The sequence below is a fragment of the Aptenodytes forsteri genome, unplaced genomic scaffold (genome assembly GCF_000699145.1).
Source record: "Aptenodytes forsteri isolate BGI_AS27 unplaced genomic scaffold, ASM69914v1 Scaffold396, whole genome shotgun sequence".
Classification (NCBI taxonomy): Eukaryota; Metazoa; Chordata; class Aves; order Sphenisciformes; family Spheniscidae; genus Aptenodytes; species Aptenodytes forsteri.
Genome location: NW_008794215.1, coordinates 1748696 through 1762992, shown reverse-complemented (window position 1 = coordinate 1762992; position 14297 = coordinate 1748696). Strand labels below are relative to the sequence as shown.

General features: G+C 32.9%; 1 protein-coding gene across 3 annotated transcripts in view; it reads right to left on the bottom strand.

Annotated features, from left to right (window-relative positions):
• ASPH (aspartate beta-hydroxylase) overlaps positions 1–14297 on the bottom strand; it is a 109315-nt gene that overhangs the window by 74271 nt on the left and 20747 nt on the right. For 2 of the 3 annotated variants that reach the window (XM_009285452.2, XM_009285459.2), the window contains 2 exons: positions 6143–6187; positions 418–3744 (listed from right to left, as the gene is read on the bottom strand). The exons of the other annotated variant lie outside the window; for it this stretch is intronic. In XM_009285452.2, coding sequence (XP_009283727.1) covers positions 3395–3744; positions 6143–6187 — 395 coding nt within the window. In that variant the 3' untranslated portion in view covers positions 418–3394. Of the gene's footprint in view, positions 1–417; positions 3745–6142; positions 6188–14297 lie in introns of those variants that run through there. 3 annotated transcript variants of the gene reach the window in all.

Here is a 14297-nt window from a genome sequence, read left to right as displayed (position 1 = left end):
GGTTCATATTTAAGTTCCAAGGTCAATTAAGATAAAAACTACCTTCTTATATAAACACACACACTGCCCAAAACAAGCTAGTTTCTCAAGAGCTGTATGCACAGGTATCAATAGAAAAGTAGTATTTAAGAAAGCAGAGGCTATGCTATAATGAACACTCCTGTACTGCTAACAGTCTTGTAAAAGTAACCTTAAGTGGAAAAATAAGTATTATATTTCAAGTCAGTAAAGTTTTTAAAAAACAAAACAAATAATCACCAGGTTTCTACTGGAGTCAAACATATCTCAATACAAATAGGACTAGTATGCCTCAAAACAACTTTGTGTAAACTAGAGATATTATTTTATGCATCGTGAGAAAAACAAATATTTATTCCATTACCCTATATAAGTAATGGGAACAGGAATAACAGAATCAATTCTACTTACACCTTTTTGTATTGGTTAAATTACATGAAGATAAGTAGTTAGGCTGTACCTAAAAGTACTGTAACTAAGAGTCCGCTACTACGGAGTCAAGATCAGAAGCTAGAAGAAAAAAGCCAAATTTACACTTCATTTTTTGCCAATTTTCTTCTGTGTCATTAAAAAAAACCCTGAAATATTCAAAAATATTAAGACTTACATTCATCTTTTGCTACAGTAGTATTAATGGCTACAAGAGTAAGAAGTTACTTCCTTCTACAATCATCTTTAAGTACATACGGAGATAAAACCAGTTACTTATATTAGCCACTGTCTCACGTTTCAGAATCTGGAGGCGTAGAAACAGCCACCGTGCTTTCAAATACAGTTCACTTCCCTTACATATACACCTCTTTAAATAAGTCCTCACATCCTCCGATAATTCACATCTCCAATTCCAGACAACCACTTGCTCTGCTTCATGAACAATAAATGGATTCAAAGTATTTCAAAAGCTATTCAATATTTCACAGCCAACAAGCACTTAGGGTGTGTAAAAGGAAAGAAGGGACTAGCAAGAGTATTTCTTTGTTTTGCTTGCACATTTCTCAACTTTGTTTTCAAGCTTTTTATACACATCTATCGTGTTTATCACCAATTCCTATTCAATCCTGTTGAGTATGTAGTATGTCAAGTCATTTACTTTTTGCAAGATACTATTTTCTCTCATCTTTTTATCAAAATAAAGTTGCACTCAGTTTTTACTTGTGTGGTGCATTTTTTGAGCTTTGTGGTAACTTGCCACGTTAAGATGAATGACAATAATATTTCATAGAGATACACAACAGCAAAACAGATCTCTGGGGCAAAGATCTCATTTTACTGTGTGGCTATCTGTATAGCTTGGAGTGCTGCTCAAATAAAATGTTCTTTGGAAAAAAAAAAACTTTTTTAGAACCAGATAAACTTTGGGTCATAGATACAGTAATATGTTAATCAGAAAGGCAATTCATTCCAAATTTCACTCCCAGACAGTTAAAACTTCTGTCACATCAGGGAGAAAATAAAAAGTGATGTGCACTATACCACTGTGCCACCATTCTTGAGAAGTGTGATTTGAGTGCTCCTCGATCAAAGATGTATCTTAACATCTGTCAGAGCAAAGATGAATAAACATGTCTATCATCACCAAAACCTAAGAGAATGCTCATTATGCAATGCATTTATTAGATCTTCATTCTGTCAAGTTTTTTGCTAAGCACTATAATGTTCATAACACACCCATCTTCTCCCTCCTTCTTCACACATATATAAATATTTAGAAAATAGCTCGGTATATCATCTCTGTTAATTATCACAGCCAGAACCTTAAGCTACTGCACTATTTTCTACAGCTTTCATTTGAACTGTTTTTCATAAGTTTCCTCTAAAAAAAAAAAAAAAAAATCAGATATCTTACCCTATTACCACATCTTATAGCTCTATGGATCAAACCATGTTAGACACATGTATGTGCTGTATCGAAAGTCTGAGGTAAGTGTATTGCCAACTGTTATACACAAAATTTAAGCAAAACCACAAACAGAATCAACCTTCAGGACTTTTATCTTACACCACCACCCACATATATATACTCATGCTCAATTTCACTCCATAGTTTTGTTTTCTTTAAAACATTACTGCAGTATTACAATAATAAATCTTCAACTTTCATTACAAATTTTGTTCTGAATCTTGTGTAATTTTATTGTGCAATTAATATTTCTACATACTAAGTGATATTATTTGTCTAGTAAAATTAAAAAATATTGCTTTTCCATATAAACTTGAAAGCAAGTATAGATTCAATACCATACTGAAATATCTCTGAAGAAATGTTTTGTAACTTTGTTTATTCTAATGAGGCTGCTAGATGAATCATTCCTTGGTGTTAAATATACAGAAGCTGTAAGAGCAAACTAACACAGGAGCTTGCTTACAGAAGTATCGCGTACTTCAAAAGTGTTGTTTGAAGAAAATAATAATACACAAGCTGTTCTCCAAAGAAGTTTAACCAAAATACAGTAGTAACATATCATTTCTTAAAACGTGATTGGAATCCAACAATACCCATCAATGGTGAAATAGGTGGCCTAATTTTCAGCAGTGTTCATTACCAGAAGCTTGGAAAACTTGGAAAAAATCAGGACACAGTAAACTGAAAAGTGACAGTGAATCAAGTTTTCAGACCTAAAGATAGCTAAGAAAGAAAGAAAGAAAGAAAGATAGCTAAGAAAGAAAGAAAGAAAGAAAGAAAGAAAGAAAGGATGAAAGAAAAGCAGAACATATTGTCACAGGATCAATAAATTTGGTTGAGTATACAGTGAAGTCTCATAAATAAACGCAACACTAAAGTTGGTTTGTTTGTTCGTGTATAAAATAGTCTTCTCAGTCTACATAGGGGAAAAAAGTTTAGCAGGGAATAATTTACATTTATTTGCTAAGCTCCTATGACAATACATTCTATTAATGCTCCTCTTAGTTGTTTTTGTGAAACAGAAATATTTTTTGTGAGTTTCCAGTGTATGTGTCCAGGTAATCCTCTTAATATTGCTTTTAAACTTGCATTTGATATACAACATTACACTTTCATCCCCACATCAAGAAAACAGCATTTTAATACCGGGGGGGGGGAGAAACAAAAACACCGAGATTTAGAGTATGCTTGAAGTAATTTGCATCAATTTGATATTTCTGTTTTCAGTACACATTGTTAGCCAGGCATATTAACATATGTACATATTTGAGATTCACAGCAGACATTTTTGCTTTGTGTTTACAATGCCAGTACACACTTAACAGTTTTCAAAAAATGATTAAATATAGCCTTTGTTCACACTTATTACCAGAAAACATTATCTTCTTATTGCCATATTTACCACATTCATATAAATATGCTGAATTTCTCATTCTTGAGGTCTGTTCTTCATTAGCACAACCAGAACTCTGCTTATTTCTTTTCTTTCTTGTCTTCCTTGGAGGGGTTTTTAACTATCTTTTTTGTTTCTTTGTCTTTTCCCACCTGAATAGTACCATCCTTTTCACTGGCTGATTTTTTTGTAGCCTCCTTGGATTTCACATTTTTGTCTAGGCTTTTTTCCTTTTCTTTTCCTTTGTCTTTTTTAGCCTTGTCAGAATCTCTCTTTAATTTATTCATATCAACAGCTTTCTTGTCCTTTCGATCAGTAGCCTCTTTTCCTTTCCTGGCTTTCTTTTTTCCTTCCTCATCTTTGATTTCCTCCTTCTTGGATTCCTGCTTCTCCTTTAATTTCTTGAGCGGTTCTTTAATTACTTCTTTTACTTTTTAGTTTTTCATTTAAAAAAGAGGAAATGTTCAATAAGAGAACCATTCTTAGATCAGAAAACATCTTATGAGCAACTATCTAAAAGCTTTCATCAAATTCTTAATGTGTGTTAGATGCCAATTTAAACTTGTATAATTAACTATTTAAGCTTTAAGCCATTTAAACAAATTAGTTCTGACTTTTAGCAATATCTCACACCATGCAGCCAGCCAATAACCTTAGCTTACTGCAACTGCATCCAAATAAAGCATTAATCTAGTGAAAACCATGCCTCTATTATCTTACTGTTAGCTAACTTCTGCAGAATGCTAAAGACAGTTTTGTCCGTCAGCATGAAAAATCACAGTAAATTCTGAATCTTTGACAACAGTGTGACCATTGTAGGATCTAGAAATGTCAAGAGCATTGCAAAAAGACATTTTTTTCACAATTTTCTGAACTTCCTAAAACTACAAATGAAAGTGTTGTAACAACACAAATGTATACTACAACATTTTACTGACATTGTTACCTCAGATTAGGCCAAGACTTATAAATGTATCTTAAGCATATATTTTACAAAAATAAGAAATAAGTACACCATAATTAAAAAGAAACAGCAATGCCCTGGTAAATTAAATCAACTCCAAAAAAGTTAACTTGGTTTGACCATATTCAGTGAAATCAAAGTAACAACTGTAAATTAATTCTTACATCTTTGCTTTTCCATATGGAGCATTATTAGTAATACTTTTTTGTGTATTTTACTTTTGGAGTTGTACCTCTTGTGCTTATTTTCTCTATTTCAATTCCCATTTGGCTGTGACACAGTAGCTAGATAATATATCAGAAGAACAGTCAGAACAGCATCCTTCAAATTTAAATGTTCAATATTTACTTCCACTTTGCCCCCAGCTTTGAAAAACATTGTCAGTACCAGCAGCATTCTCCAGAATAAGGAATTTTTAACTCAGTGAAATTTAGAAATTTTTCCATTAAATCTCTGTATGCAGTATTTGTTTTTAAAGTTAATACTCCCACATTATTAAAAAAGCAATTACGATTTTATATATAAAATACAACAGCTCTATTTTTATTCAGATTTTTGAGAGAAACTGCTGTCTGTTGAGGTAAAAAGCAGGCAAGTGACAACATTTCTCCTGTAACATCTGCCTCTAACCGCTGTGTACCATTTCTGCGAGTGAACAATTCAATCCCATAGCTCAATCTAAAAGGAATAACATCACGGTTCCTTCCAACTGTTTTTTTATTTTGGCATAAAGCATTTGAAATATATCATACCATGTCTTCATTCTCATACCAAACACTGAAAAATAATCCAAAACTCAGGAATGAGTTGTTAAATGACATTTATTACATTCTTAGAAACACACAATTTGCAACCAAGTCATACCAAGCACAATGTGGAACAAATGCTAAAAATTTCAACTTGCATGCAAGATGCTAAGAAAAGTCACATTCATACGAGCATGAGAGCTTCCCTCAGCAAATGCCCTTTTTTCTTAATGAGACTTTGTATTACAAACAGCGTGCATTTTTCACATACTGCTAGAAAAAACACATTAAAGTCTAAGTGTCTTTAATGCAGCAAAGAGACTGTGTTCTTTACATAGCACCATGCTGTGCGGAGATAACCGAGCACTTCTAAAGAGTTAAGCACCTGAAGAACATCTGGTAGTTTGGTGTTTTGGTGAGGCTAATTAGCTTTTTTAGTCTCTCTGTTGCACTGAACACATTTAGACCATTATGTCCTGTTCATACAGCAATGTAATTATAAATAAATATATGGCATAAATCGGTTGCAAGCTATCCTACGTCAAGCTTTTGGAAAATTTCTAAGTATCATCACTGCAATCAATCCTGCAAATAATATTAAAGGGGAAGTTATTGAACTTTACCTAAATTTCTCCTCCCATAAGAAAAAAATAGATGAAACTATTTAAGTACAGACTTAAGCAGAAATCAAGGTGCTCGAGTCCAATTACAAGATACTAATAGTATAATGAATTCATGAAAGATAACTAAAGGAAGATTTCACACAGACCAAAATCTGCATATACATCAGAACTTTTTTTAAACATGCAGAATACGAAGTTAACATAAACTACTTATAATCTAAACAAGACAACTGTTGTAAAATAAATTTGCACAAACAAAATATAATCTCTAGTTAGGAAAGCATTCACATTGCCATTAAATTACAATCAGTGGTAAAAAAAACTTACTGAAAAATGGGGAGGATAATAGTTTGCTGCACCGTTAGACAACACTTAGCCAACATAGCTAGTATTAGTAAACATTATTATAACCTGCATTCTGTATTTGCAATGCGCATGCATTTCAGACATCATTATCTGCATAAAGTTCCACAAGAAAAAGAACGTTAGAAATACCTTTGACTTTAGTTTTTTTCTTGGCTACCCCTCCTGGCTCCTCACCTGATTTGTTGCAAAATGGAAATAGGTTACGAACATAACTGTGATGTTCAACAAACATGACATAAAATTTTCCATCTGCCATGCCATGTAAAAAGTTATCTTTACATAGCACACTGCAATGCTATGGAGAGGTATGAAATGTTAACTCATTAAGAATAAAGCATCTTCAGTAGCAAGACCACCACAAGTACTGAGATGGAAGACTAACTAATCCAAGAAAAGTACCACATTACCAGATGCATGCTACTTGAGATGCTTCTTAACTTCTTAGAGCTAGCTTAGTTCTCTCCAGACAGCATGATGCCACGTAATTATGACCAATATCCCAGCTGATTTCTCTGCTAGGTATTGTGCCAGTTCTCTCTCAAACCCACTAACTTAAATTTCTATACAATTTGATAAATATTTAATAGACATATTAACTCAAAAGATCTTCAAGCACCTATGTACTATAGATGATATAAATTGAGTATTTTCTTAAAATGAATTACAATCTATGTTTCTTTATCCAATGGAAAATATGTTTTCGCAAAGGTATTGCTCATATTCCAAAAAGCAGCTGCCACTTCATTTTAGTTAAAATACTTACTACTTTACTTAAGACTATTTAAGACTGTTAAACCTTACTCTCCAAAGTCAGGTACTGCCCTCTTTCCCCATAGTAGCTAACAGAAATTGAGGTCATTCAGCATCTTGATTGTGCTTTATACCTAGTCCCCCAAGAGGCATGAAGGCAAAAGCCTTCCCCAAAATACAAATAAAAGTGAGCCTCATCTTTCTAATACCATAAAAAGAGGTTGGATTATCACCATCATGCTGCTGTGGATGAAGACCTAAACCCCATAAACACAACTACCTTAAGCACAAAAATCATGTGCATTGTTACCCAAAAACTAACTAGAAAGTTAATAAAAGTTATGGTAAATATATTTTTAACACTCATACATGATCTTATTTAAACTAGAAGAGATATTCTCATGTCTCAACATTAGGCTTCTCATTCAGACATATAAAGCACCTACAGTGGCCATTTGAACCTCGAGCTTAGGTTTCCAGAAAACAATTAGTAATTACTCAAACTGCATCAATATACTTCAACATTTATTCTTAAAAAAAAAAAACCAAATGAACCCCCCATATTCTACACTAAAAAAAAAAAAAATCATAAATTTAAAGAATGTAGCCATTAAAGTCAGTGTAATCAACTTGCATCTAATTGCTATCTTACATGTTTTCAAAGTATCAAGCATCGACATTATGCCCAAAATTTCTTAAAAATGGGTTAGCCAGGTAAAAATACAATTTTTAGATCAATTTCCTTACAAACTTATGCCTGGGATAATTTTTAGATCAATTTCCTTACAAACTTAAGCCTGGGATATGAAAGCCTTTTTAAGCTCTTCCCCCACAGATTACCATCATTGCTGAAGTCCAGAGTTCTAACTTGACTAAATTAATTACTCAATCTTATTACCTTTAAGCAGTGTGTGGAACAATAAGTAAACAATTTTCTCATATAAAAGGAAGAACAGACCCCAACTTTGTTATACTACAGCATCAATGAAAATATAAATAATAAAAGGTACTCAGCCAAGTTGCACAAAGCTATATTTAAATGTCTAGCTCCTGCCCTTTTCATACTAAAATGAAATGTTATTGGATATTTTAAGATACACTCTGAAAAGCATGTATTGACAGATAAAACAGAAAATTTTACAAAGATCTGTATACACAAAAATTATCATACAGATATTTGAAATTATTTTTAAATAAAAGTATATGCACTACGTTGAAAGATTACAGAATACCTTGTTCACTGATTATTGACATTTCACTTGTTAAATATTCAGGCAAGCAGTAATTTGTTTCAATCTGCTTTTATACAATGAATAGTGTTAAGATTCTCAGCAAATTATCAATGCATGACTAATTCCATAAATCAGGTATAGTTTAACATATTATTAATAGACCCATTTACAGGAAAAGTATGTAGAATAACATATTTCAAAATCTTAATATTATGTAATAATCACAAGACAGAAATCCTGCTGCATCTTGATTTCCACCTGGACTGGGTCCTTACAATGGCTACAGCACAGGGAAGCCTCATTTGTGAACCCTGAACAGGCTGAAGCAAGACATGGGTGCAAAACACTTCACTTTTCCAAGACAGCAATGTCCTGGGGCATGTGATAAAATCTGGCATCTAAGTAAACTCATTGGCAAAGACTTAGGCTCTTACAGCCTTGGGGCACACAAACCAATGTCCAGAATTTTACGAATCATGTACCTGAACTTGTGGACCCTTATTCTAAGTTCCAATTCAAGTGTCTTCACGCTTTTTTTCAGCTAGTTTTTAAGTTTCTTCTTTTTTCCCCACTCAGTCCTACATTATAAGTGTCCAGTGCTGGCAGTACAAAAAGAAATATAGAATTTAGAACCACATATGTGGTTATAATGGAATGTCAGAAATGGCTACTACTGGAGTCAGTGAATTAAAAAGTAGACTTCAAAGTTAACATAGCTGGATACGTTTGCAATATTTTCCAAAGAGCTGCTTTACACAGTCATACTAAAAATTAAATATTCATGTCAAAGTGGTTATTTTTATATAATGCTTAATGGTAGATAATTAGTATCTTAACTGATTCTTTGAAACTCAGAATATTACAAAGCATTCTAATTCTGCAACAAAATTCAGTCATTTTCTCTATTTTTCCTCATAAAAACCTTCAAGAACAACCTCCACAAAAAGAACCCCCAAGCGAGAGCACAGCTTTAGAATTTCAGCATCAAAAGAAAAATATATGAATACTATTTTTATTCAGAAAGTATTACAAAACAAAAATAATAGATAACACAAAGCACTCAGTCTTTTTGAGCAGTTTCACAGATGTTGACAGATAATATTCTCATATGTAACAATATATTGAGAAACTTGAAGTTTATTCTTGCATATGCAAATTTTATATTATTCATTTAATAATACTGGAAACTTTAATATCCTTGCTATACAAAAAAGCTTTGCCACACGAAAAAATTCCTATAAAGCAAATTCACCACAACATCTACCTGCATAAACCCTTTTAACCTGCAGCATCATGCAACAAATGTAAGCTAATTAAGGTGGCTTATCCACTTATGTGTGAAAAAGGAAGAGGCTACTTCACATTTACCATAGAAAGCATATGGCCAAGGTTAGCACTAAGCAGCTGACAGACAGAACTTGCTACCCTTCTGCAATTTGTGCAAAGCCTGGATAACAGAACAGAAAGCATCAAGCTTTAAACATTAGGGCTTGTGCTCAGACTCTTGCCTTAATTCATGAGGACCCAACAAAAAAACTCCTTCACCACACAGAAAATTAGCAAAAGATGTTAAAATTGCAGAACTAAAAAAGGAAATACAAATCTGTAAGCCAAAACCATTATTAACCTTTTTTCTCTCCTTTCAGTTTTCCTTCTCCGGCAGAACTGCAAGTCAGAAAAAGCTATGATTGTTTGTTTGCATATGCACCTGCACATAATTATTACTATTATACTGAATTTATAATATGCTACATTGGATATACCAGGTCTTCTGTTAAACAAAGTAGCTTACTGACACAAGGTTAGCACCCACTTACCTTAAACTGAACTCATTACCTGTATGCGGATTGCAGGACACCCCCCAGCCTGTAACCCTCCCAAATGCAAGAGAGCTTTTTTAATTCATACAACTAGCATTAAAAAAAAAATTAAAATACTCTCAATACATTCTCAGTAAGTTGCTTTAATATCTCTTGCTTATTTAATTGCCTAATTTTAGAAGAAAAATTGGAATTGGAGACACAGGGCAGAAAGCATTTTCTGAAGTCACAGATGCATATGTTGCATCTTGTATGAGAAGAGATAAGAAACCAACAAGCAAGTCTTGCCTTTATTAGCCTCATCTTTAGAAATCAATCCTAACTGACCATACGAAAGATAGTATTTAATGTATTTCATGCTGCTGTGCTATCATTACGATAGCTGCTTAACTGATGGCAACTGAATAGGGAAAATAGTATGCATCTGTCCAAAATGACTGAACTGTACGCAACAGCTTTCCCCAGCTCTCAAAAGTCATGTTTACAATGTGTTTCCCCCCCCCCATTTAACCATTAACGATTATGAAATGAAACGAAAATCCTTCTAGTGCTTCAATGCATTCTTCTTCTACCCCTCCATCCAACTGTAACCTATATGAATAACTGTCATAAAAAGTCAATTTCTTCTAAGGCCAGTCAATGGAGACTATAAACAATAATGCAAAATTACCATAAAATGAAACCTACAGGTGGTAAGACTTATTCACTGACGTTGAAACAAATTTCAAGAGCGTAAGATTGAACACGCTCTCAATAAAGCTCATTTTTTGAGGAAAAAAAAGTTGTTGCAATAAGAATTTTCTGTTTATTCTGTTCAATTCTAAGTTATTCTATATATTATGAGCCTTGTGATCCCCCCCCCCCCCAAAAAACACTGTCTTACTTTAAAATTAAATATTGTTGAAGGTGGTCACAGAAATCTGGGGTTCAAACCTCCTATAAGTTCTCAGCCATTTCAGATATATGGGTATTCAAGGTTTTTTCCCCTACAACTTCTTTACATTAGTATCACAACAAATCAAGCAAGAGCTTATGCTACAAAGGTTAATGAAGTATTTTGTTTGAAGGTTGTAAACATCTGCTGAAGACTGGCAGTTAAAATATCAAACATTTACCAACACTAGAAAATGGCAAAGCAAAACATCCTGACTATTTCTAAAAAAGATGGCCAAACTGGAAGACTACAACTTTAGTCACAGACATTTACTTCTGCAGCTCTGTGAAATTTAATATAAATGACCTGTAAGGAATATGAAGGTAGCTAATGAAACCTCCGTGTTCAATTTAACATAAAATCACTAAATTTTCATTCTTTACTAGCTACAAAACCTAGGAAGTTCCTATCACTTAAACAATATATTTTCCTCATTAAAAACAAGGTTTGCTACTAATTTGCTCCTATTTCAAATTCTCAAACCAAAAACTGTAGGTAGAAAACAGCAGCTTTGCCTTCTGAAATAATTATTCTAAAATAATATCAGAAGGCAAAGCCGCTACAGCTTTCTATCTACAGTTTAAAACCACTTCAAAAGTTTTCTAGACTACTTTTAAAACATTAATATGCTGACTGTATTTTATATAACTGATAGTCACCACAAATCAAACTAAAAATTTAGGTTTCAATTTCCTCTAACTTCAAACACTTTGTGTAGACTTAGAAGCAAAAGTTGAGCTATAGTTCAGTTTTCCTTGCTTATTTGCATATCATACTCAGCTTAACTTTTTTGCTGTTAAAATGCTTTTTTTAGAAAAACTGCCATGCCAATATAACTGAAGATTCATCTAAATCTTATTAGCACCCTTACTAGCCAAGTCCTGCTTGCAATCACAACAATTAATGCAATTCATTAAAATCAAACTCTTCTGTCCCAAACTTCAGGAGAGCCTTGACAGCTCTGTTCACCACTGGTGAGGGTATAATTTGTAATTCAACAGGAACAACACCAGGCAAGAGTGAACACTTCTGAAAAAAAACTGTATTCTGGAAACTAAACACTCTAGAAAGTTATTTACTGTTAGTATTTCCCCTAGGTCTTCCCCCCCCCATCCCTTTTTCTCCTCCTACAAATTCTTTATTCACATTATAATTGTTTTTGAGCAGACTTCCACACACTTAAAATCAACAAGGAACTTCTATGATATCAAATCAGAACTTTCTTGGCCTGCATGTCATCTCCCTAGCCCAAGTTAAACTGATGTAACCATTATCTATTTCAGTGCCTGCAGCTTTGTCATGGTTCAAGCAATCTGTTTAACTCTGTTTCACTTGAAACTTCATCAGATTATCAATGTGTATTTTAACTATTTGGTATAAACTTCATGATACAGAATTCTCATAGTACATGTTTTCTTCCTCTTTTTGGCTATCTAGTTCCATTACTGAAGCATCTACAATAGAATTCAATGTTCCATGACAATTTTTCTAATTCATACTGAGAGACATTATTATTATCCTACAATAGTGATGAAACTCTTAGTTCTAATTCAAATCTGCTTCTAAAATTGAGAGGAGAAAAAACCCAAACAAAACAAACCAAGCTTGCTTATTTCCTACGTCTCAGATACTTTGCAAGTTTCTTCCACTTGCTAAGAAACTTCTCAGTAATATTCCACAGATCTACTAGCATTTATTTTCATAATGTACGGGGGGTTTATTTTCTTTGCCTTATGCTTCATATATCTCATACTAAAAAACATTAAATTTACGTGTTATTAACTTTCTTATAACCTAATCCTCAAATATTTGGAAGAAAATGTTTATGTGGATCTAGTTCATTTGTAAATCTTAAGCAGCAGTATTAAAAAAAAAGTTGTGAGGTGGTTGTTTTTTTTTTTTAACCACTTCACTTGCTTAACACTAACACTTTTTCTTTTTTATTACTTTTTAAAGATTGAGTAGAACCCTGAGTTGGATGATTTAATGAAAGCTTTTTTGAAACAGGCATGTCAAAATGCTTTAAAATTGCCATGCCAAAGCAAGTGAAAATTCATTTAATTTGAAAACCGGTTAAAATTTCAGCCTGCATCCACTAGTGTTAAAATGTGAGTATAAACTTTATATGGGAAACAGATATAAACTTAAGCATAGCAGGCATCACAATAAACAATTTCATATAATTTTAATAATAATCTGATTGAGTACACTATTCATGTATTAAAATGACAGCTCAGTTTCAGCTTTTAGTACCTGATACAAACTGCAGAACACAATTATAAACTCCCCTTTCTATACCAATAACTTTATGATAGCAGACAGAATTCATGTACATGAAAAATATTTTTGGAACAACTGTTGTAAAACAGTTTTACAGGAAAAGGATTAAAATTTGCAAAACTACATTAAGTTCTTGAATTTAGCAAGGAATAGAAGACATTACATTCTAATTTCCAATTAGTCTTTAATATATTCAGTATTACATTAGAAATACATTATCACAGCTTCCCACTTTCATAAAAGGCCCACCTTAAAAAAACTCAAACAAATTTAGAACAGCCCTTGTGGTGTGATTGTTATATTAAAAAAAAGACTGAAAACTTAGTTTGAAAACAGACAAATCAGTGGGAATAAACCATATAGTGACATCATATCTTCTGAATACAACAAATGTCAGCTAACTTAGAAATAAATGTTTCTGTAAAATTTTCAAGCACTTTTAAATGAAGTGCTTTTATTTGAACAGGTAAAAAGAATCTATCTAAGAAATCAGTGAATCACAAAATAAATTATTTATTAAAATTATATTTCACAAGAGAATTATCATTGTCATGTCTATATTAAGGATTAACATATAAATATGTATTTACATAATGCAGTCATGCCAGAATACTTTACAATCAAAGCTGTTACAAAATGTTTCAGTTAATGTTTGCTGGAAGGACAAATGTTATAGTGTTAACAGTAGAGGTTATTACACTTAGCTTTGTGCACCAAATGCACAAATTGAAGCACATACAGAAACCAACTACACAACCGCAGATACACATTTTATTCTACATATTTACACAACTGTGTAGTATTTGTCGTCCTGTCACAAAAATGGAAAAGCCACTGAAAGGCTTTCAACTAACGAAACTACATTGCATGGCTGACTTTAGTTCAATCTTTATAGCGTCCATTTGGGAGTTTCCCCTCAATGCCATAAATTCCTGTTATATTAAGACTGATGATTTCATGGACATTTTCGAAAGCCAATCAAATTAGTCTCTCAGTCACTGGTTCTGTAAATCCAAAATAACACAAGTCTTTTTTCCCTGAACCCCTTCATTCTGTGACGTACCATCAACATCATCTGCAGCTTCGCTCTCTTCTTCTTCTAGTATTTCAAAAGGAGTCAATACATCATAGAGAAATGAGAGAAAGCCATAAAACCAATCAGAGCTTTCCTCTGCTAAAATATTAAGGACTTCCTCAAGGGAATCAATATTTTCATTACTGCCATCTTTGGTCAGGCCTACACAAGAATAGAGGAAAGAGAGAGAGAG